This window comes from Monodon monoceros, unplaced genomic scaffold (genome assembly GCF_005190385.1).
Source record: "Monodon monoceros isolate NGI ecotype Baffin Bay Population unplaced genomic scaffold, NGI_Narwhal_1 Super_Scaffold_9, whole genome shotgun sequence".
Taxonomy (NCBI): domain Eukaryota; kingdom Metazoa; phylum Chordata; class Mammalia; order Artiodactyla; family Monodontidae; genus Monodon; species Monodon monoceros.
This window is the reverse complement of record NW_021703786.1, coordinates 30,522,462-30,547,083: the sequence shown is the minus strand read 5'-3', so window position 1 is coordinate 30,547,083 and position 24,622 is coordinate 30,522,462. Positions and strand designations below refer to the sequence as shown.

The following is a 24,622-nucleotide window of genomic DNA, read 5'->3' as shown; positions in this document are numbered from 1 at the left end:
TTGCAGCATGCAGAATCTTTAGTTGTGGCATATGAACTGTCAGTTGCAGCATGTGGGTTGTAGTTCCCTGACCAGGGATCGAACCTGGGCCCCCTGCATTGGGAGTGCGGAGTCTTAGCCACTGGACCACAAGGGAAGTCCCCAAACTGGAAATTTGTATCTTTTGACTGCCTTCATCAAATCCTCACACCCCCACCTTCCAGAGACTTTTTTGGCTGTCACAATTGTTGAGGGGTATATTATTGGCATCTACTGGATAGAGGCCAGGGGCCATGTTCTGCTCAACACCCTGCAGTGAACAGGAGAGCTCTCTTTTGCAGTTAAATTTATTTCTAAGGTCTTCTTTTGAGAAAAATGGTTTTCCTTGCTGGTCTTTCATCCTGTTCCCCAGAATAATTTTTTCTGGAGGAAATTAGGCATGATTTCTATCAATGTCTTACTAAGTTTGCCTTTAACTTCTGCTGCTTGAAGAATTTTTAATAGAGCAGATATAATACCCAGTTTTTAAAAACTGATTTATCTGCTACTGAATGTTTATTTTACATTCTGAAAAATATTAGGACTCTTTTTACCCACTAGAAAATGGACACGAATGCATAATTTCTCGTAGCCACACCACTGGTGTCAGAAACACTCAGATCAGTAAAACTCTGTGAAACATTTGGAATATGCAGCCAGACACAGATGGTTGAACAGTGTGGAATTTTGCGCAAAACTAAATTTTATCCTATAGATGGCTGTCTTCAGAGATAGGAATTTGGATGAAATTGTGATAGCCACAGGATTTTTCTTCCTTTACTAAACAGTGTGTAACTCTAAAGAACAAACTATTGGGGTGATAGGATTTTCCTAACCACTCCAAGTCATCTTATTTTCACCATTCAAATAGGTCGTTCAGAATCATCTCAGGGAAAGCAGCCTTCCCCAAGAAAATTACTGAAATTTTGTTTTGTTTTCAGATCAAATTTCTTTCCTAACTAATAAAAGCTGCTACATTTTCAGGCACTGTTTTCTAAGCTTTATTTTAAGATTTCGAATTACCTTCCGTTCGTTAAAAAAAAAAGGAAAAAACTCGCTTATCTGGGAATTTAGAACCAGTACTATTCTATTCCTTGTATGTTTATATATTTGTAAATACGGCATTTACAAAATAAATAACTCCTTTAGGCTATTGGAGCACTTTTTTTTTTTTTAATTTAAATTTATTTATTTATTTTTGGCTGTGTCGGGTCTTCGTTTCTGTGCGAGGGCTTTCTCCAGTTGCGGCGAGCGGGGGCCATTCTTCATCGCGGTGCGCGGGCCTCTCACAGTCGCGGCCCCCCGTTGCGAAGTACAGGCTCCAGACGCGCACGCTCGGTAGCTGTGGCTCGCGGGCCTAGGCCTAGTTGCTCCGGCATGTGGGATCCTCCCAGTCCAGGGCTCGAACCCGTGTCCCCGCATTAGCAGGCAGATTCTCAACCACTGCGCCACCAGGGAAGCCCCTATTGGAGCACTTTTGTTGAGGTTTTCCATAATAAGACCTGGGATTCCCTAATTTGAGTGTCTTTTCCTGCTTTTCTTTTGTGAGATAACAACCGGTATTTGTTTTCAATTGAACCCAGGGGTCTCAATTTCACAGCTGTTTCAGTTGCATCACTTTTGTCCCCATGACTTTTGAGCCTTTTGGGGTGGGAGTGGCGGCGAATACCTTCGTACACAAGCCCGAAGAACCGACAGGGCTCTCTCGCCACGGACACTGTTCAGAGAAGCAGCGGCGACGACGCTAACCTGCAGACCAAGAAGCGGAGTGCAAAGCCAGGATCGGGTAAGGTAGTGCGCTCACTCACACCCCTACCAAGCCCAGCGCTCGCCCCGGCCCGCGCACGCGCAGCCGCATCACCGCCGCTCCCGCCGTCTCCGGGACCTTCTCTCTGCCTGGCTCGGGGTTGTCCGTGGCGGCGCCGGATCTGGCGAGAGCGGTACTGTGTGGATAGGCTGCCGCTGGCGCTGTTTTCCCTGTCGTATTGTCGAGGCCAGGAAGGAGAGACACGTGTGGAGTGCCGCAGAGGGGTGGTCGTGGCCAAGAGGAGAGACCCCTGCGGCGTTGGAGGTTTGGCCCTGCAGGCGGTTCGGGAGGTGCTCGGACGGGGTCCTCTCTCGCAGCCGGCTCGGAGCGGGAGGCCCGAGCTGGGAGCGTTGGCTACCCTGCGAGTTCCGGGCGGTGAGGTGCTGCGCTATGGAGGAGCTAGATGGCGAGCCGACAGTCACTGTAAGGGTTCCTCGAACAGTACTGTTTGCCTTCTAGGTCCGAGGATTGGGTCCGCTTCGTCCCTGCAGGCTTGTCTATCTCTCTGCCGCCTGCGAGGTGCTCGTCCCCTTCCCTCAGTACAATTACCATCGTCCAGAAGTCACATTAACTAGGTGCCCGTGTTTGGGTCGCAGTGGTCGCTGGGTTTCTGCCCCTTTGTATACTCAGAATACCTGGCCCTGGAGGCCCCACTCCATCCCTTTCCGTCCCTTGTCTTCCCGACCTTCCTACTTCTCTGGCTTTTCCTTTTGGGCTCATGCTTTAATGAGCGGGCTTGAACCAAGCACAGGAATTGGGGCTTTTTTCTCCCAGCCGAGCTAAGCTTCACATCGCAACGCCGTGAGCTTGGCTTTGCTTGAGCTGGCCCAAGGTTTACTAAATATAATTATTCCTTCGGGCGACTATTCTTGCTTTTATTGCTCTGTTTCCTTTCAGTTGTATTTGAACTCTCAAGAGAGTATGTCAGGTGTGGATGATCTACGATGCTTATAAAGAGATTCATGGTTGTTAGATAAGAGACACCTACTATTCCCCCTGCCTGGGATCTGTTCTCTCTTAGGTTTATATCCTGTTCATTTCTTACATGCAAGCTCCAGTAGCCTCTTTGTCAGGAAAGCCTTTCCTGACTAGGTCAAATATTTCTGTCCGTTTAGGCTTGTTCTGATTCTCTTAGCTCTTGGTAACCTATAAGCCCCACTAAACTGCAAGTTGCCTGACCTTGTATTTTTGCCTTTTAGAAGGTTAAGATGCCTTCAGTTTTCAGCTAAAGCCATCAGATTGCAAAGCAGTATCTGACAGAACCAAAAACTGAAAATAGAAGTCATTTCAAAGCTAACTGGACAAAAAGAGACATGAGATCTCAAATAGCAGTTAACGTGGGTTGTTACTCTCTATAAAGCTTACTCCTATATGCTGTAGATTGTTAACTTTTAATGCATATATAAAGTATCTTAAATATTAAATGTCTATCAAGGACTATGTCAGTGTTTCCGGGGTGAAAAATTAGGCTATCGGAATCACTGGAACTTTTACAGACTACGTGTTATCTTGCTTTTCCCTCCTTCACTTATGTCCGAATCTTTGGATGGGGAAACCTTCCCAGTACCTTGTGCAGCCCAGGAGAGCCACTTTTTTATTGAACCATGACAATGAGTCATGCATTTACAAATGGAATGAAAATGATCTAAGCTTAATTTTGCCCCCAGTAGTGATGGTTGACCTGTGATAACCCAGCTTTACATTGGTGTTGGGGAGACCAGGTAGGAAACTGGTTGGCCTTGCGGACACAGCCTCTCGGGGGGCATGATCTTGGCAGAACTGCATAGTCTAGAATCTGAACCTCAGCTCTGCAGGTTCGAACTCAGTCACGTGGGTGTTTGAGAGTTAGTCTTCTTTGGGCTTACGCTGAACACACCCTCAGGAGGCTGATGAATACCCCTGAAAACCATTGTCACCCGTGTAGCAGTTGTTGGGCCTGCTCTTCACGCAACTGCTTCCTCTTATCGAGGCACATGACGGCTAGTTAGTAATTAGCAGATTCAGGGATGTTTAAGTGTAGATTCAGAGAGAGAATAATCTTGAGCAGTTTTTCTAGGCCAGTGGTCTTATCTTTTTAGGTCAAGGGCGCTTAAAAATATAAGTTACAGTTCTTGTTGTCTTTCTTTGGTTGTTTCTTTGCAGATAAATACCTAGAAATGGAATTGCTGGGGTATAGGACAGATGCATATTTAGCTAAAATAAACTCAGTGGGTGATGAGGGAAAGCGGGGTATTACAAGGATTGTTCCTGACAGTTGGGAAAGGCTTGGTCCCACTGGGGGAGTGGAATGAGGTTTGGGAATGAGCATCGAGAGTTCCTTTTTTGGTTCTTGACGTTATGGGTATAGCTCTAGAGGTTAGACAGCTCATAAAGGTGTGGATTAGGCAGTTGGATTTATGAAGCCGAGACTTAGAGGGATTGGTCTGAGTTGGAGTAAAAAAAATCAAGTCATAAAAGATGTGACACAGAAGCCATGGGATTGGAGGTCTCTGTCTTTTTAGTGAGTAACAAACAGTTCAATTCCTTTTTAATTTTTTTAACTTCCCTTTTTCTGAACTACAGATCACTGAATTACCATATAGTAATTGATTGGGGTGTAGCTTTCCTTTTTATCAGCACTTCAGAAGTGACAGGCTGGGTTGATGTGCCTAGCAAAATTCACTTGTTCATTTAGGGCCTAACAGACAGGGCTGCTCAGTCACACTCAGCTGTGTTCATAGATTAGCACTTAATAACTTTCACGACCACTGGCTTCTAGGATTATACCTGCAAGTAATTTGAAAGCAAAGCCTTTAGGAAGAATAACAATTTCTGTGCCTTATTTTTTTTACTAGTTGATTCCGGGAGTGAATTCCCAGAAGAAGCAAATGTGTTTTGACTGGGGTCCAGGGGAGATGCTGGTGTGTGAAACCTCTTTCAACAAAAAAGGTAGTTTTTTTTTTTCTTTTCTTTTAGATTATCTATCTTGGCACATTTGTTTTTCTTTCTTCTCTCAGGTATGACTAGCTGAAATATGAAACAGTTGCACTTATTTTGTACCATGTTCATTTTTGAAACTATGTAGCTATTTAAGATTTTCATTGATTTATGAGACCTGGCAGATTTTGAGTCCAGGAAAAAAGGTTAACAATGGTCTTCCAGTGTTAAAGAAAGGTTTTCTTTATATTTGAATACGTGAAGCTTTTTTTCCTTTTTGTCCAGAGTAACTAATTCTCTTTTTTTAAAAAATTTAATTAATTTTTTTTACTAATTGTCTTTATAATAGTCCCCTCATTGTGAATTTTTGCAAATGTCATAGCCCTTTATGTTAGCATTGTGAACTTGATTGAATTTCGTAGGCTGTTAATACGTAGCACAAATGAGCTGGAGAGCAAAATGATTTGTCCTTGGCTTTGTTCTCTAAGCTCCATTAGGTAACAGACATGGATCTTACCTTTCCAATACTGATTCAGCAAGGTAAAACTGAAATCTTGATATTTGATTTTCCTTTCTCCTTTTCAAGAGAGAAATCTCAGAAAATGCTGAAGAGATTTTCTTGTAATATTTGCAACATTCTTTATCCAAGTGTGGAGGTTCTCCTCTTACAAGGAGCAGATTGAGCTAATGAAGGTCATATAATTTTGACAGATTACATGGTATGAAGTTCATGTAATTTTTGAGCAATGTAGTTTTTCTTGATTTTATAGTTAAAAATTATCCCTAATGTGGACTTCCCTGGTGGTCCAGTGGTTAAGAATCCGCCTTCCAATGCAGGGGACACGGGTCCAATCCCTGGTCAGGGGACTAAGATCCCACATGCTGCGGGGCAACTAAGCCTTTGCGCTCTAGAGCCCACGCACCGCAGCTAGAGAGCCCGCACACTGCAACTACTGAGCCCGCGCTCTAGAGCCCATGCCACAACTAAGCTGCAGCTAAGACCTGACACAGCCAAATAAGTAAATAAATAAATAAAAAATTATCCCTAATGTTGTTAAATATTTATGGGATATGTTGGTATTGAAGATCTCAAGTTTGGCAGAGCTGTGGAAGTTGCTCAGAAGAGAAACTTCAGTGACTAGGTCTGGATGGCCCTTTTCCTACTTAATAGGAGAGCTTATCAACATTTCTGGCTTGTCCTCGATTGTTGGAAACTCAAGGTTTTCTTTCTGTTTTTGTTTATATCTATTGAAATCACTTTCAAGACAAGCCATTGAACATTATCACAACTTATTTGAGAAGTTGTTTATAAGAAATTTCCCCAAGTTGGTGGCTAATCATTTATCATTATAGAGCCTTTTCATCACTGTTGCAAAATAGTTTAGTCAGTTCGTGATTCTTTGTTTTAGGAGTAGTGGCAGTAAAAAAGTAATATAAAAATAATATTTACTTTGATGTTATATAAAACTTCAGCTGTAGGTTTATCTTGTTTACTGAATATTACATAGGCTAATATTAAGTGATTTTACTCTTTTTTTCTAGTATATTTCAGTTGATGGAGGTGAAAGGTCATTACAAAATATGCCAGTGAATTGAGGAGTAAAGTCTGAGAGTAAACATTTGTGTTTAAAAATTCATGTGTGGGGAATTCTAGTGGTTAGGATCCCATGCTCCCACTGCAGGGGTGCAGGTTCGAGCCCTAGTTGGGGAACTAAGACCCCATATGCCGCGTGGCGCGACCAAAAAAAAAAAAAAAAGTAAAAATTCACGTGTGGATAAATGATAATTCATATCATTTTTAATAAATGAAATCAGTAGCAAAGAAGCTGAAGCTTTTGTAATTAGATACTCAAAGTTTTTAGAGTGGGTTCTTTCATGAGGATGATGGTGATAGGTGTTAAATTTTTTTTCTGTTTTGTTTCAGAAAAATCAGACATGATGCCAGGTTGCCCCTTTATCCATATAATCCGAAAGAATGAGGATGTTTACTCTCAAATCCTGAGAAAACTCTTCAATGAATCCCATGGGATCTTTGTGGGCCTCCAGAGAATTGAAGAAGAGTTGACTGGAAAATCTAGAAAAGCTCAGTAAGTAGGCTGCTGATAGGTGCTGCAGCCCAGAGCTGAATTGTGGGAAACCGCATGAAATGCATCCTTATCCTTTTGCATGATGGGTGGCTCTCCTGGAGAAATAAGGGACTCCTGGTTCTAGTTTGTGTCCTCTTTAGTGGGCAGTATACATGGTCATGGATGGAAATGTCTTACAGAGAATGTGCGAGTGGCTGCTGATTGACTTACTGGCTGCTTCTTTGTTTATATTCCTACTTCACTTACCCTCCAAAGAATAAAATTTAAGCCAAATAAGCACCTGAGAGTCATTGAATGAGGTTCCACTCTTGGGAGTTTTGTTTTGTCTTTAAAGAATTATTTTTAAAGCATTTTTTTTGTGAAGAGACCAGAAAACTTGTATTATTTGAAGACTAGAATTGTTTGGAGTGTGGTTCATGAGTTAACTGCATCAGTGTCAGGTACTTGTTTAGGCCCCACCTCATATCACCACAGTTTCTAGGGGTGGATCCTAAAATCTCTAGGTGAGTCTTAAGCACAGTGGATTTTGAGAACCCCTGTGTTAGGTTTTTCTTAGAGTCCATTCATACGGTTAGGGAATGGACAGTGTTGGTATCTGTATTAAAAAAAACAACAACAAAAAAACAGTTTTTTCCCTCCTGTGTTTTCCTCACAACACTTCTGACACCAGATGTCTGGGATTTTTCCCCCACCAAGCAATTCTCTGAAACAAGCTGGGTATCCTACAATTCAACTCAGTTCTAACACTGTCTACTTGGAGATAACATCAGATTCCATAAATTAAGGGCTCAGTCCCACAAAACTGTCCCCCATTCGGATGCCAATCACAAATAGTGGGTCCCCAGGTTACCCACAGCTTCTGGCCAACTTGGCTATAAATCAGAGGTTCCCATGACCAACTTAGGTTTGATTAATTTGCTAGAGCAGCTCACAGAACTCAAGGAAACACATTTACCAGTTTGTTAAAGGATATGAGAAAGGACACAGAAAAACAGCTGGATGATGTATGTGGGGCATGGTCTGGAAGGGTCCCAAGTGCAGGAACCTCTGTCTCTCTGGAGCTGGGTTGTGTCACCATCCTGGTACATGGATGTGTTAACCTACCTGGAAGCTCTCCAAACCCCATGCTATTGAGATTTTATGGAATCTTCCTCATGTAGGCATGATCAATTATTATCTCCATTTCCAGCCCTCTCCCCTCTAGAGAAGTCAGGGACAGGGCTGAAAATTTCAAGTTTCTAATTATGACTTGGTCTTTCTTGTGACCAGCCCTCATCCAGGAGCCACCCAGAGTTGGAACAAAAGATGCTTCTAGCACTCTTATCACTTAGGAATTTTCAAAGATTTTAGGAGCTGTGGGTCAGGGACTGGGGATGAAGACCAGTTTTAATTTTTTTTTTTTTTTTTTTTTTTTTACTTTTTGGCTGCACTGTGCAGCATGGGGGATCTTAGTTCCCCAACCAGGGATCGAGCCCTCACCCCCTGCAGGAAGTCCCGAAGACCAGTTTTATATGTCTTATTATTAACCACAGTGTCACAGTGTTTTACTTCCTTGATAAGCATTTTACAAATAAATCACCCTGGAGGATACCCTGGTCAGCGCGCGCATGTGTGTGTGTGTGTGTGTGTGTGTGTCTGTCTATGTCTATGTATGTGTCTGTGTATGAGAGATCACTGATGACAAGAGGCTCTGGTACAGAATATTGATAACTCAGAGAAATCTATTATGACTCCAAGGAAAAAATATGTCAAAAGTCCTGTAATTCCTGGAAGGCAGGGACCCCCGTCTTATTTATGCGGGCCCTCTGTTCCCAGATCTCCTCGTGCATCTATACAGTAGGTGCTCTAAAATGTTTGCTGAATTAATAAATTAGTAAATATCCTACTAATGGTGGGATGGTAGCTCCTATTTTGTGCGTGAGGGTCAGCATATTACCTTGTTTTTTGGCTGGGTGAGTTATTTATTTGGGCCTGAATCTTGACTGTGAAAGGGGGTAAGGAGTAGTGAGGATTAGGTGAGACAGTGTGTGCAAGTTGCTTCACCTCCTGCTGCCCCCATTGTAGCTTCTGTTCATCTTTATTTTTTTTATTTTTATTTTTTGTGGTACACGGGCCTCTCACTGTTGTGGCCTCTCCTGTTGCGGAGCACAGGCTCCGGACGCGCAGGCTCAGCGGCCATGGCTCACGGGCCCAGCCGCTCGATGGCATGTGGGATCCTCCCGGACCGGGGCACAAACCCATGTCCCCTGCATCGGCAGGCGGACTCTCAACCGCTGCGCCACCAGGGAAGCCCTTCTGTTCATCTTTAAATGGAGCCAGAAAAAAAAATAAATAAGAATGAAAATAAATGGAGCCAGTAGGTGGCCTTTAGGTTTCTTCGTTTAGAACTAATGTTTCTTGCTAAGGATGTGCATATTGGTAACTAATAGCCAATTGCTTTCTGTTTGTTTTGTTCTATTTCCTTTGTGTGTGCGTGTGTGTTTAGAGCATGATTTAGGCTTCTTTTTAAAAAATTTTAAATTAATTATTTATTTTTGGCTGCGTTGGGTCTTTGTTGCTGCGCGCGGGCTTTCTCTAGTTGTGGCGAGCAGGAGCTACTCTTCGTTGTGGTGTGAGGGCTTCTCATTGCAGTGGCTTCTCTTGTTGCGGACCATGGGCTCTAGGCGTGTGGGCTTCAGTAGCTGTGGCGTGTGGGCTCAGTAGTTGTGGCTCGCGGGCTCCAGAGTGCAGGCTTAGTAGTTGTGGCGCACAGGCTTAGGAGCTCCGTGGCATGTGGGATCTTCCCGGACCAGGGCTCGAACCCGTGTCCCCTGCATTGGCAGGCGGATTCTTAACCACTTTGCCACCAGGGAAACCCCATGATTTAGGCTTCTTTTGCATCATTTCCAAAACAAAGACCCAGACTGATAGACCTGTGAGGTCTCTCCTATCTCAAACAGCCTATGGTGATGATGGAGAGATGACCTTGTTGCCACCTGCTTAGTTGTAGAACCCTTTCTACCAAATTTTTTTTAAATTAATTTTTATTGGAGTAGCTTTACAATCTGCTATTTCCTTTTTGAAGAACTCTATTTTGAACTAATTTTAAACTTATAGAAAAGGTACAAAAATAGTAGATTTCTGTACATCCTTTACCAAGCTTCTCTAATGTTAATGTCTTACATAACCACATTACTGGTATTTAAACCAGGAAACTTAAACATTGAAACAGTATGGGGCTTCCCTGGTGGCGCAGTGGTTAAGAATGCCTGCCAATGCAAGGGACACGGGTTCGAGCCCTGGTCCGGGAGGATCCCACATGCCGCGGAGCAACTAGGCCTGTGCACCACAACTACTGAGCCCACGTGCCACAACTACTGAAGCCTGCACGCCTAGAGGCCGTGCTCCACAACAAGAGAAGCCCCGACAATGAGAAGCCCCCGCACCGCAACAAAGAGTAGCCCCCGCTCGCCACAATTAGAGAAAGCCCGTGCACAGCAATGAAGACCCAACACAGCCAAAAATAAAATTAATTAATTTTTTTAAAAATTGATGCAGTATGATTAAGTGAAGACCTTATTTGAATTTCACTAAGTTTTCCACTAATGTCCTTTTTTCTCTTCTGCAGCCAAATGAGATTGCATTTAGTTTTTTTCTCCCTCATCTCTTTCATGACCTTGACACTTTTGAAAAATATTGACCAATTGTCTTGGAGACCGTCCCTCAAACTGTCCTGGGTTTGTCTGGTGCTTTCTCTTGATTGGACAGAGGTTATGCATTTTTAGCAAGAATACCACAGAAGTGGTGTGATATGTCCTTCTCAGTACATCGTATCACGAGGTTCATGACGCTGAGGCCTTCTTATGTTGTTGTTGACCTTGATTGCGTGGTTAATGTGGTTTCTGTACTGTAAAGTTACCATCTTTCCCTGTGTAACTAATAAGTATTTGGGGGAGAAACCTTGCGACTCTGCAAATCCCATTTCTCCTCAAATTTCAGCCACTAATTTTAGGGTCCGTCAGTGGGTCTCATTTGCAACAATTAATATCAGTGCGGACTCAAGGATATTTATTTTAGTCAGTGGGTTATGTGGTGTTTTACTTATTTTGTCGCTCAAGTTGTTTCAGCTTTGGTCATTAGGAGCTCCTTCAAGTTGGCTCCTGTCTTTCAGCAACTTCTTATCTTTTTTTTTTTTTTTTTTTATACTTTCTATCTTCACAAGATGTTCCTTACTTTCTATCACCACAAACTGTTCCAGGTTCGTCTTTTATGTCATTTCATTGTTTTTAGGTTGGTTCGAGTGAGTAAAAACTACCGATCAGTCATAAGAGCATGCCTGGAGGAAATGCACCAGCTTGCAAGTAAGGACTTTGTCTGTTTGTATGTGATAATAGTTGAAGGATTTATCTGGCTATAAATACGACAAGTTAAAATCTGATTGACATTCCAGTTCAAAACTCCTACTTTCCCATCTTACATAATCCTTAATTTTTTGGCAATTGTCTTGAGTACGTTTTTCAAATTAGAACATATTATGTTGACACATATGAGGCTGAAGGGCCAAATTCAAGATCTTCGATAATCACATTCCCAGTTCTTTGACCTTGGTGATTTAAAGTCATAATAACCACGAGAGCCATGTGACTCCTAGATGCTGGGTAGAGTCTTATATAACATGGTGGTCTCTACATTTGCTGTATTGTAGTTGAAAGAGCCATTTGTAATTTGAAGGCCTTGGTTTAAGATCATTCATCTACAACAGAGCTATGAAGCCTTTTTCAAAAAATCTATAGTGAAAATGGATGGTCTTAGAAGGCACAAGCCACAGTACTTATATGTGAAGCTATAACAGTAAGACTAAGGTTTTATTGCTCACTTAAAATGTCTTGTGTTTTGTTAGTTGCTGGTAAAGATCCAGCCAGTGACCGCCAGTTTAGCATCCAGGTAAGGGGTTTTTGTTGTACTGGTACCTCCTTTATGTCCAGCTACGTCCTCAGCACCCACCTGCAGTGGCATTGCAGTCACTGGTTTTGCAGAAGTCTCTCTTTCCAGGTAGATAGGCAACTCCTTGGGGTGGTTAAGAATCACCTTGAACTTGCCAGTGCCCCCTTCAAGGCCTCGCACATTGGAACACAAGGATGTGCTTGGTAAATACTTGTGTTAGTTTTCAACTCTTACGGGAAATATAAATCCTAACCACATTGTGTCACCTGAGATAGTGAGCTGAGCTTTTGGAATCACTGGTTGGTCTCATAAACTGAACTCAGCTAATGAACCCAACATTTTTAAGCTGCCGGTTGTTTAACTTTAGTTGGAAGATGACTTAAAGAACTCTCTTTCTTTGGTTAGAATTTTGATATTGTTCAAACTCAGTAGTGAATAGGGACTGGTGCATTATCTCTGTCATCAAAACATTTATTTTTCCTTATGGTTAAGGTATTTTGTGATTTTGCACAGAAGAATGGTGGGGGAGGGAATACTGCATATTCCTAAGGGCAGGGTCCAGACCCGATTTATTTTGGTGTCTTATATTGGGTTTGTGGGGTTTTTTTGGCCACGGCACATGGGATCTTGGTTCCCAGACCTGCGCCCCCTGCGTTGGAAGTGCGCAGTCTTAACCACTGGACCTCCAGGGAAGTCCCGGGTTTGCTTTTTAGTAGACTGTTTCCTAAGTGTCAGTCCCTTGAATACCAACTTGACAATTTTTGCTGTATCTATATATTGTAATATTATTTAGTGAATATTTTTCTAAAAATCGTCTCTCCCTTTACAGTCAAAGCCTCTTCCTAATATTCATCAAGATCATGGGTGTAATGAGCTAGTTATATTTTTCTAATGCACATTAAACTAAAACCACAACCATTAAAATAGAAAATATTAGTCTGTGTCCCACCCCCTAAATTCTCTCACTGGCTGCCTTGTGGGAAACCCTGCCATAGGAATAGTCAGTAGATGTTGAGTTAATGAATGACCGTGAGGTGTTTCAAGCTATCCTTTGTTTCTTTGCTTTAAGAAAAAACCTCAGGAATGTTTTCAGTCAAAACTTTGTCTCCATTTCTTCCTTAGGTCTCCAGTCTGTCAGCAATGGAGCTCATTTGGAACCTTTGTGAGATTCTTTTTATTGAAGTAGCCCCAGGTGAGCACAGAATCATCTTGTCACAGCATCAAAGGTGTCCCCCTGCCCTTTTCTATGTTGTGATGAGTGTTTTGTTGCCTAGAATGCTCTTTTCATTGCTTTTCATCAGCGTAACCATCAGGAAGTATCACATGATACCCAAAGAAGCCTGCTGTTCTGTCAGATACTGCAAAAAGAATCAGACAGTCTTCTGAAAATCTAAACTCTTAGGCAGGTGACCCCTGAAAAATACCAAGAAAACAGATATTAAACTCGCGTGCGAAAGGGGTGGTCGATATTTATATCATGGACTGGTCAAGCTTAAGAAAGTTTTAGGAGAAGCTGGGGGAGGGGCGTGGCACAGGTTCCTCCTTAGCCTCTGAAGGAACCAACCCTTCCAACACATTAGTCTCAGACTTTTAGCCTCCTGAAATGTGAGACAATACATTTCTGTTGTTTAAAATTTTAAAAAGGAAAAAGGTTTTACGGATATGAAGAGGAATTAGGTGGTAGGTGGCAAAGTCACTTTGACAATTCTTTCACTAGTGATTGGGGCAGGGGCAACCCTACAAGTTAATGGTCCGCTCCGAATTATTCTGTTGATCTTGAATTAAATTGTGGTCAGTACAGTATCCTGGCTTGAGTGGGCTCTCTGTGGAGGTGCTACAGGCTTTTTTGCATTCTTTTAATGGTTTATGTTTACTGTTATTCATAAATGTGTATTAATAGTCTCTTTGTAGTCATAGCTTTTTATTCATACTCCTGCTAAAGCACAGAGCAACTTGAAATTAAAATTAGTTGTTTATGTGCCCGCCTCCTCCAGTAGATTTTGAGGGCTGTCGCTGTGTTTTCATCATTGTTGCATACCTGGCACCTAGTCAGTACCAGTCCCTACATGGCCATGACTTACATAGCCAGTGAGTATTGCGTAGTTCTGAAGAATCTGAGGGGTGGTGGGGTGGTGAGGTCTGGGTCTCATGTCCAGCCTTTCCCAGGAGTCAGTGAAAGGTGGAGCTGCCTGGCCAGAGGAAGCATTCCATAAAAGTCCATTTGCTCGCTCAGCCCTTTATTCAGGACCACATGTGTGCTCACTTAAGAGGGATAAAACACTTCCTACATAGTCAGCTCGTGTGTCCTGCGTTGTCTGTACTTTGGGAAAGTGGAATTTACTGCTTTTGTGTGTGACGAGAGTTTTTCCTTCCAGCTGGCCCTCTTCTCCTTCACCTCCTTGACTGGGTCCAACTGCATGTGTGTGAGGTGGACAGTTTGTCGGCAGATGTTCTGGGCAGTGAGAATCCAAGCAAACACGAGAGATTCTGGAACTTGGTAAGACCCTCATGCAGGCTGGGCCTTCCTGCCTTCCACCTTATATTCTCTTTTCCCTGTGCTCACCGGCAGGCCTGAGGGTTTGCCTGTTGAGCCTGTGTGCACTTGGTTCTTTGAGTCTGCAATTATGGAGACATGCTTAGGTCTTTTTTCTTCCCTGCTCCGTGGGAGAGGTTTTGTTTTTTTTCTTTTTTAATAAATTTATTTATTTAATTTATTTAATTTTGGCTGTGTTGGGTCTTTGTTGCTGTGCCCGGGCTTTCTCTAGTTGCGGTGAGCAGGGGCTACTCTTCGTTGCGGTGCGTGGGCTTCTCATTGCGGTGGCTTCTCTTGTTGCGGAGCACGGGCTCTAGATGCGTGGGCTTAGTTGCTCCGCGGCATGTGGGATCTTCCCGGACCAAGGCTCGAACCCATGTCCCCTGCATTGGCAGGCGGATTCTTAACCACTGCAGCACCAGGGGAGCCCTGTGGGAGAGTTTTGAACTAAGTTATCATGTAAGAAAAATAATGCTTTGTAGACTTTGCAGTGAGAAGGGAATTTTGATTTCTTTGTGGATCTAAGGGTTAGAAAGCATGAAGATAATACAAAACCAATGGATAGCTGCTGGGGTAGGGGTTTGATATAAATGAGCATGAGAATTGTTTTGAGGTGATAGAAATGTTCTAATAACTGGATTATGGTGATGGTGCACAACTTTGGGAACTCACTAAAATTCATCGAATTATACACTTAAACAGGTGAATATTTATAATGTATAAATTGTAACTCAGTAAAGCTATTAAAAACAAAGACCTTGGGACTTCCCTGGTGGCGCAGTGGCTAAGACTCCGTGCTACCAACGCAAGGGGCCTGGGTTTGATCCCTGGTCAGGGAACTAGGTCCCACACGCGTGCCGCAACTAAAGATTCCAAATGCCACAACTAAAGAGCCTGTATGCCATAACGAAGATCCTGCGTGCTGCAACTCAGACCTGGCACAGCCTAAATAAATAAATAAATATTTAAAAAACAAAAACAAAACAAAGACATTGATGATCCCAGAGTCACTTTGGATTATCACTTTGAAAGTCAGCCTGTGTGTATGTATTCTCTTTTTATGAGAGCAGTACTTTCCCAGTCACCTCTACCGACCTGTGACGCAGTTGGGAGGGAGCAGGGAGGAGGTTGCTGGTTGACTTGAATAATGGAGACTTATAAAATCTGAAATTCAAGTAAGGAGTTGTCGCCTTCAAGGCTGTTCCTGGGCCTTTTGGTGCCAGGAGATCTGTGCAGGTAACGGGGAGAGACTTTGCTCAGAAATTATTGGGCCTAGATTTTGAGTCTCTGATTCATTCACTGAGTATTTATTGAGTGCTACTGTTTGCAGGCACTGCAGAAACAACCATGAGTAAAGAGGGCAATGATTCCTGCCCTTATGGAGCTTACATCTTGGGTGAGGAGACAGGAGATAAATACAGAAACAAGTCGAATATGTAGCATGTGTAAAAGTGAAGTGCTGTGGAGAGAAATAAAGCAAGGGAGGGGAATTGGGAGTGCTAGAGTAGGGGTGTCAAGGAAGGCCTCCCTTGTGGGGTGACATGTGAGCAGAGACCTGAAGAAGGTGAGGAGGGGTGAGGGCTTTAGCTTTTAGAGAGGCAGCGTAGCTGAGTAGTAAGAACATGGCCTGTGGTGCCAAACTGCCCGGGTTAGCATCCCAGCTCTGCCTCTTACCAGCTGTGAGCTCTTGAATGAGCTACTTAACAGCCTTTAGTTCCCTCCTCTGTACCATGGAGATAATAACAACACCTACCCCACATGGCTGCTATGATTAAATTCGTTGAAGGGCATAAATGTATGAGCTAGTTGATGGACAAGGTTAGAGCTCCTATTTTACTCCTGAGTCAGATGGGGTGACGGGGACCTTGGAGAGTCAGGCGAAGGAGCACTGTGATCTAACTTAGGTTTTCAAAGGGTCCTCTGGCCACACTGCTGAGAGCAGAGCAAAGGCAGAGCAGAGAGACCAGTTTGGAGGCTGAGGTCCTAAACCAGGCAGAGGTGGCAACTTGGACAAGGGTAAGAGCTGAGCGCAGGAGATGGTGAGAAGTGACTTGATTCTGGGTGCAATTTAAAGATACAGTGGTAGGATTTGCTAATGGATTGGATGTGTAAGAAATAGAAGAATGTGGGTTGGTGAGTTGGAGGTGCCCGGGTGTTTACTTTCAGGCATGTTAAACAAGATGCCTAGGAGAGCCAAGTGGAGACATTGACTGGCAGTAGGATATACATGTCTGGAATTCAGAGAAGGAAGTCCAGGCTAGAGAGAGGAATTGGGGACTTGTCAGGTTATATATCCTTGGCTTTTTTGAGCGTGGCTTAATGGAAGAACTTTTACTGTGTATGTTTTACGTATATACTTGTATGTATATAATGTTGATTCTCATTATTCATGATAGTTATGGTCTGTAAAGTTGCCTGGAACCCTGAGCTCTCGATTACTGAACCATTGCTCTTTGTAGGGGGAATTACAGGGTTCTTTCGAGCCTCTGGTCACAACATTTTTGTCCGCTGATCAGTTTATAATCTTGTGTATGTTTGTGTTTCAAGACACCTTATTTAATATGTATTATTGATTTATTAAAATTGAACCCGTGGCCAGCAGCACTATAATCCTTGCCTGAATGAACATGTATATCTAACACGTATGTTCTCTTACCTTATCTAACACATACATTCTCTGTATGGCATGTCATAGCCTTCTTTGCAGTTAGGAATCGGGCAGCACTTCAGCACAACGCTTGGGGGCCCAACAGAAAGCACAAAAATGCAAAAAACGTGGCACTAAATAGATCGCCAGAAAGACACTAATTTAGTGTAAGAGCTGGTACCAGAATGTAGAGTGCCACCTCGTTCAGCCTCAGCTGCGAATGTGCACATCAGGTGACTCAAATTTTTTGCCCCTCTGCACATGCCCACAGATGACGGTGAAAGCACCTCGGATATTGACTTTGGGGTTACAAATAAGTTTTAGCAGGTAGGCATATTCACAAATACGGAATCTGAATAGAAAGGATCAACTGTATTTATACTGAGCGTTTGTATATATACGTATATGTATTTGAACTGAAACGTTTATGAGCCAATACTTTATTTGATACACTCTGGTATTTTTTATTTTCTATTTTATTTATTTTTTAAAAGTTGGTCATAACCTGCAATGGGTTACAACGTGCAGTTTGAAAAGCATGGTATAGGTTAAAACTGGGAAATTGGATGAATTGGATTACCTCTGGAGGGAGGGAACCATCACGTTTCTCCAAGGCTAGGAAGCCAGTGTGGGCTGAGGGGAGTGGCTTCCGAGCCTCCGTGAATGCTTGTGTTCTTGGGTACCCTCCCAGGTGACCGTCTTGGTGCTGCAGGGCCGGCTGGATGAGGCCCGACAGATGCTCTCCAAGGAAGCCAACACCAACCCCACCTCTGCAGGCATGTGCCGAATCCTTGGGGACCTGATGCGGACCATGCCTGTTCTCAGCGTATGTGCGAGTAGCCCTGCTCTTCTGGGTCGTGGAGGTGGGTTCATTCAATGAGTGTAAGGGGTTTGTGCGGTGATGGCATCTCTCTGCGTCTCTTCCCGTAGCCTGGTAACACTCAGACACTAACGGAGCTGGAGCTGAAGTGGCAGCACTGGCACGAGGGATGTGAGCGGCACCTCCAGGACGGCACGTTCGCCTCCAGTCCTCACCTCGAGTCTCTCTGCAAGGTCTGTGGGAAGCAAGTCCAGGCCAGGGTCCAAGTTGGCTTCCCCTGGGGGCTGTGGCATCCAGTGCAGCAACGACATGTCCTCCTGAGACAGGGCTGTTTATTGGCTCTGAGGGAAGGAGAGAGCTTTCAAACCAGATGCTCCAGTCGAGGTCAGGAGCATTATCGGGAAGTCACCCCCAGACCTAAGGGAAAGCATCTCTCTTCTCAGATCATGCTGGGAGATGAAGCTGCGCTGTTGGAGCAGAAGGAGCTTCTGAGTAACTGGTATCATTTCCTAGTGACCCGGCTCCTGTACTCTCACCCCACAGTAAAACCCATGGACCTGCACTTCTATGCCCAGGTGAGTCTGAGCTCCTTGGGGTGGGGGTGGGGAGTAGGGATCCTGGGGGCTCTGCTCCCTGCTGGGTCGTTTTCACCGTGTGGCCTCATTGGGTTGAACCTCCCTGGAGAACAGGCAGGAGCGTTCCTCTGGCCCCTTCTGGAAGGACCCCATCACCCTGCTCCGGTGTTCCCTATGCAGCAGTGCTGCCTCCCCCCTGGGTCTCTGCTTCCATCTGGCGACTGAATGGGTCACCACCTTTCCACAGTCCAGCCTTGACCTGTTTCTGGGAGGTGAGAGCAGCCCAGAACCCCTGGACAACATTTTGATGGCAGCCTTCGAGTTTGACATCCACCAAGTGATCAAGGAGTGCAGGTAGGACCTGCTGCACCATCACCATTCTAACCCTCTTAGGTGTGCAGTTCAGTTAAGTGCATTCACAGTGTTGTACAGCCAGCACTGCCATCCTTTTCTAGGATGTCCTGTTCCTTCTTGTTGGTGTCTTAACCTTCTTGCCACATTAGGTAGACAGTGGCTTCTCTCTGGACAAGCTTGGGGGCCTTCCTGAGGCTGGAGGGCTAATGTGTCTATAACAGTTTGCATTTCAGGGATGTTTACTTAAAATAAGGTTGCAGGAAATCACTTTGATATTTAAAATCCAGAAACAGCCAGCAAACTTATTTCTTGGAACCTGATGGACATGCAGCCACCTTAAGGGACTTCTCAACAGTCTCACTCCGGTGAGCCAAGAGCCACCACACCATTGGGCTCCCGGCTGGGTCTGTTCAGAGCAGGGATTCTGTATCAGCCCTCTCCCCAGACCTCTCCCCGAACCTTCAGCAAGGCAGGAGAGGGAATGTGAAACTGAATCCAAGGTAAAGCTTTCCAGAAATTCCCATGTGTAGTAAGTCAGAAAGAATTTACCCTCTCTTCTTGTCCAGCCCGGAAAAGTAGGTGTTGCACCAAAGACTTGGAGAAGGGAGAAGGTTGGGAACTGGAGCAGATGGCCTTGCTCGCGTATCAGATTCACCGACTTCGACTGGATCTTTGTTAGTAGATCTGGGCGGTGGGAAGGTCTTACCCCCTACCTTACTCTTGCTGTTTGGCCGAAAGCAAGCCAGGGCTTCAGGAAAATGATGTTAGATTTGGAGAAAGGAAAAGGGGCTTTGTGTCAGTATTTTTTGCACAAACCTGTGAAATAGGGACTTTAGTGGAGCTGGAAGATGACTTACAGAACTCAGCTGATGGTGGCTGGCGGCCAGCGAGGCACTGCATGGAGGGTTAGTGAGAGTAACTCGCAGAGGCGCTCGCGCATCGTTATTTGGCTTTGTCAGGGACTCTGCCTATAATTTGAAGTAATAGGCATTCCTGAATATGTTGTCTAAACGGCAGTGGGTTATTTCTTCCAGGGCTTCCTTCATAAGCCACATCTGGATTTTTAAGATCAAAACAGATTTGAACAGAGCAAGGAGGAAGGACAATAAAAAGGGAAAGTACCTTGTTCTTTTCAGTGGCAGTAGAAGGAAAAGATAAGGACATGCCAATGAAGAGGAGTGGCTTTTATGAACGCCACAGAAAACGGCATCACTCTCATGCCAGTTGAGGAAGGGTAAGGCTTGCAGCCCCTCAGTCTGGGTGTCTCTTGCTCCGGCAAGCCGGAAAGGATCTGAGGTATTTCTGTTAGCTGTGAAACTAGGAGTTTGGGTTTTTCTGATCGGGAAGCTACTTCCTACCCTATTCTGAAAGAGGCACCGAAAAGCAAATCCCGGGACCTCATCCACGAATTGGAAGAAGGGCTGAAGTACCTTCAGAGAGAGTAGCACAGTTTTAGACATAATGCCCTCTTGGATGGGGAAGGATTGGATCTGGGGTCTCGTGAATGCCTGCTTTCTCACGTGTTGTACCAGTCAGGCCCAAGCTCGATTCCCAGGGAAGAGAGGTGTGTCTATCTGGGGTTGGGCCAGTGGGCTGGTGGTATAGGAAAGCCTTGCTGCTTTGGGTGTGATGTCAGCTGGGTTCATGACTGCCCTGTGAAAGGGGAATGAGGGGAATCCTTTCTCAAGGCGCTAGAAGGGAGCTTTCTATAGGGGCACCTGATTACCCCCATGTCAACTATGCCAGGCCCTAAGGGGCAGAGAGGGATCCTGAAGCAGAGCATAGAGGCCCTGGGAGGCCACAGTTCATCAGCCCCTGCTGAAGGGCCACGTGTTTGCCTGTTATCCCCACAGCTGAAAGGAGAAGTTGGGAATCCTCCAAGGGTGCGTTTCTTCCCCTCTGGTTTGCAGCTGCTAGTTCTTGCTGTCCAGCAAAAGGAAAACAGGAACTGGTACACACTCCACAGGGAGCTGGGCAAGATGGCATCTTCCTGGTGCTCTTAAAGTCCTCCAGAAGTATCGAACTAAAAGGAAATAGGTCTTCCTTCAAAAACTAAGAAGAGATCCAGTTTAATGTTTGCCTAATCTAGAATCTTCTTGTCAGACCTTTGGCCCAGCCCATTACCTTGGCTTCAGGGTAGAGCGGTGTGTACAGACCCTTACGCTCTATTCATAGAAGAAGGTCCACAGCCACCAGATCTTGGCTGGTCAGAGGCAGTGGTTGCTGCAGAGCCACCAGAAAAGCAGGACATGGGGTTGGCATGAGGGGGTGACAGCAGCCCCAGTGCAGGGCAAACAGTCCATTGGAGGGTTACAGTTGTTAACCCAGGGTAGGGCCTTCACTATAGGCCTTCGCGGGTCTTCCCGGCTCCAGAGTTCTCCCTTTTCCAGCAGAGGCCACCCCAGAGCAGCTAATTTAAGTCTTCCGTGAACTTCTTTGAACAGTGAGGTTGTTCACTTGTTCCATTTAGAGACTGCATTCAGAATTCTCCATTTTATATGTGTGTGAACATCCAAAACCTGTGTTGTTCAGACTTGCACAAGACCCTGGTGTCCGTTTTCATTTAGCACTTCTTCCAGTCTCAGTCACTCAAGCCTTTTCATTAGTTCTTGGCCTCAGTGGTCGTTTACCAAAGTCCATACTGTTTACTGAGTTCTTAAGCACTAACCAGTCTATTGGTAAGTCCTATTAGCTCAACTTGAAAACATATCTTGGGGCTCCCCTGGTGGCACAGTGGTTAAGAATCCGCCTGCCAATGCAGGGGACACAGGTTCAAGCCCTGGTCCGGGAAGATCCCACATTGCCGTGGAGCAACTAAGCCCGTGCGCCTCTGCCTGCGCTCTAGAGCCCACGAGCCACAACTACCGAGCCCACGTGCCACGACTACTGAAGCCCGCGCACCTAGAGTCTGTGCTCTGCAACAAGAGAAGCCACCGCAATGAGAAGCTGGCACCGCAACGAAGAGTAGCCCATGCTCGCCACAACTAGAGAAAGCCCGCGCACAGCAACGAACACCCAGCGCAGCCAAAAATAAATAAATAAATAAGTAAATACATTTAGTTTTTAGAAAAACAACCATATATCTCACAACCAGCTACTTCTTGCTCCCTCCCCAGCCACTGCCATGGCCCAGCCCCATCACTGTTACCCTGAACTGTTTTTATTTTTTTAATAAATCTATTTATGTATTTATTTTTGGCTGCATTGGGTCTTCGTTGCTGTGCGCGGGCTTCCTCTAGATGTGGCGAGCGGGGGCTACTCTTGGTTGTGGTGCAGTGGCTTCTCTCATTGTAGAGCACGGGCTTCAGTAGTTGTGGCACACGGGCTCAGTAGTTGTGGATCGTGGGCTCTAGAGCGCAGGCTCACTCGTTGTGGCGCATGGGCCTAGTTGTTCTGCGGCTTGTGGGATCTTCCCAGGCCAGGGATTGAACCCGTGTAGCCTGCATTGGCAGATGGACTCCTAACCACTGTGCCACTGGGGAAGCCCTTCCCTGAACTGTTAACAGGTGGCCCCTTACTGGCTTCCCACTATCACCTGTCTCTGTATTGTCCATTATCACAGAAGAGCCTAAGTAATCTTTTAAAACTTGAACCATGGGCTTCCCTGGTGGTGCAGTGGTTGAGAGTCCGCCTGCCGATGCAGGGGACACGGGTTCGTGCCCCGGTCCGGGAAGATCCCACATGCCGCGGAGCGGCTGGGCCCGTGAGCCATGGCCGCTGAGCCTGCGCGTCCGGAGCCTGTGCTCCGCAACGGGAGAGGCCACAACAGTGAGAGGCCTGCGTACCGCAAAAAAAAAAAAAAAAAAAAAACTTAAACCATGTCATTCTCCTGTTTACTGTCCCAGTGGTTTCTCATCACAAGGCCCTAAGTGAGCTGGCCTCCACCTGCCTTGAAGTTAGAGTCACACGGGCTTCATTCTGAAGTGGGAACGAGACAAGCTTACTTTCCACCGCTGAGCCTTCACACTGGCTGTTTCCTCTGTTTCGGGAATGCTCCTTTCCCTTGTCTTCCTCTGGCAGGTTCCTTCTCATCCTTCAGCCCTCTGCTCAGACAACGCTCATGGCTAATTTTCTATGTAGAACTTACTCTAGGAGGGGTGGGGGATGTGCGTGATTTTATATGTGAGGAGGCAGCTTGTTTTTACATCTTCTCAGTTTACACTTTCTCACCTTATATGATCTTTTATTCTTAGGACTGGTCATTTCTGATTTCATCTATTATATTTGAATTTTTCATAACTCTGAAGATAGCTTCAGAATCTCAAAGCACTGTACTGACCATTATAATTCCTTCACTTTGACAATGAAGCGGAAGTTAGAAGAAGTGAAGTGGTCAGTCGTTGAGTAGCAGGGCTGGATTTGAACCAGTTTGCAGTGCTTTCCTGTGGACACAGCTGTGTAGCTGTTGGTAAGCAGTTTAAGCAGAGGGCAAGTAGTGTCAGCCACACGCTCAGGCTTACTGTTGTTTTATTTATATAGAGTACTGTTCAAAAATAATCTTTTCAAAGCAGTGTGTGTCTGTTCTGCCACTTTTTTCTTGAAACAGTCCAGGTAGGCAAGAGGCACAATGACTCCATTTTATAGATGAAAGGGCTACAGAGAGGCAAGCGACCGACTGAGGGGCAGCCGTGAGGTCCAGTTGTCACACTTCGTTAAATTGCTCTCTAGTTAATGAAATAACAGTATTTTAAACTTTTAAATTATTGGGACTTCCCTGGTGGCGCAGTGGTTAAGACTCCACGCTGCCAGTGCTGGGGGCCCAGGTTCGATTCCTGGTGAGGGAACTAGGTCCTACATGGATGCCGCAACTGAGACCTGGTGCAACCAAGTAAAAAAAAAACTTGATACATGAAGGACCTATGATGAAATTAGAACAGTTAAGAGAACAAACATCCAGCGAGTCAGGGTTTGTTTAGGGGGCTGTCATAAAGAGATACCGGATTTATTGGGACTCTTGTCTAAAAAGGACAAAATCAAGAAGGAACGCAGCAGAATTACAAAATTATGAAAGTCATCGTTAAAGGCAATCCTGGACCGAGGAAGCACCCTATAAGAATTTGAGCAAAGGGGGTTCCCTGTCGGCCTAGTGGTCAGGGTTCTGGGGCTTTCACTGGGTTCACTCCCTGGTCGGGGAACTGAGATCCCTCGAGCGGAGAGGCACAGCCAGCAGCAACAACAAAAACGCACTGGAGCGTGATGCTTTGTATACCATGTAGTGCACTTACAGAGCCTAGTGTTCGAAGGTGGTAGTAGAAATACAAGCGTTTTTGAAAATTGGCATAGTTTTTTGCATGTCAGATACATATGCATAGCTGTTAGTAAAGCTGGAATATATCTAACATATGAAATTTAGGGAGGCCAAATGACATTCCATAATGATGGAATTCTGGAGCAGATGAAGTATCATAGTATCCGTATCCCTAAGATCAAGGCAAAAGTTTTAAACATTTATCCAGTAATTCAGTGTAAACGAATCCCGATTCTTTTGATATCCTGAAAGCAGAATTGTTTACCTTAGTGAATGGTTACGCCTGGGACAGTGTATTGCCTTAGTCTGCTCCCTCCACTTTACTTGGGGTTGATCTTGCCTTACAGAAAGGAACCATTAAAGCTTCTTTTCCGTCTCCCAAGATTTAAAAAATAGGCATTATATACAGATACAGGAAGGCCTACACCAAGTAACAAATGAAAAATATAACTCAAAATGATGTACGCACACTGACAGTTAAGTGCATAGTCTACTCTATACAGAGTGATGCTAGAGAGTTTACAAAAGTTGGTGATGTAAAAAATTTAATCAGGGCTTCCCTGGTGGCGCGGTGGTTGAGAGTCCGCCTGCCGATGCAGGGGACGCGGGTTCGTGCCCCGGTCCGGGAGGATCCCACGTGCCGCGGAGCGGCTGGGCCCGTGAGCCGTGGCCGCTGAGCCTGCGCGTCCGGAGC

At 44.9% G+C, this 24,622-nt stretch overlaps 1 protein-coding gene across 2 annotated transcripts in view; it reads left to right on the top strand.

Annotated features, from left to right (window-relative positions):
- The first annotated feature begins 1,413 nt into the window (after nt 1-1,413).
- NUP85 (nucleoporin 85) overlaps nt 1,414-24,622 on the top strand; it is a 28,411-nt gene continuing 5,202 nt past the window's right edge. Inside the window, exons 1-11 of one of the 2 annotated variants that reach the window (XM_029211466.1) lie at nt 1,414-1,804; nt 4,660-4,753; nt 6,666-6,828; nt 11,098-11,168; nt 11,708-11,751; nt 12,874-12,943; nt 14,127-14,248; nt 17,623-17,757; nt 17,862-17,984; nt 18,195-18,326; nt 18,574-18,680. In XM_029211466.1, the coding sequence (XP_029067299.1) occupies nt 4,693-4,753; nt 6,666-6,828; nt 11,098-11,168; nt 11,708-11,751; nt 12,874-12,943; nt 14,127-14,248; nt 17,623-17,757; nt 17,862-17,984; nt 18,195-18,326; nt 18,574-18,680 (1,028 nt within the window). In that variant the 5' untranslated portion in view covers nt 1,414-1,804; nt 4,660-4,692. Of the gene's footprint in view, nt 1,805-2,124; nt 2,249-4,659; nt 4,754-6,665; nt 6,829-11,097; nt 11,169-11,707; nt 11,752-12,873; nt 12,944-14,126; nt 14,249-17,622; nt 17,758-17,861; nt 17,985-18,194; nt 18,327-18,573; nt 18,681-24,622 lie in introns of those variants that run through there. The other variant, XM_029211465.1, reaches the window with a different exon arrangement.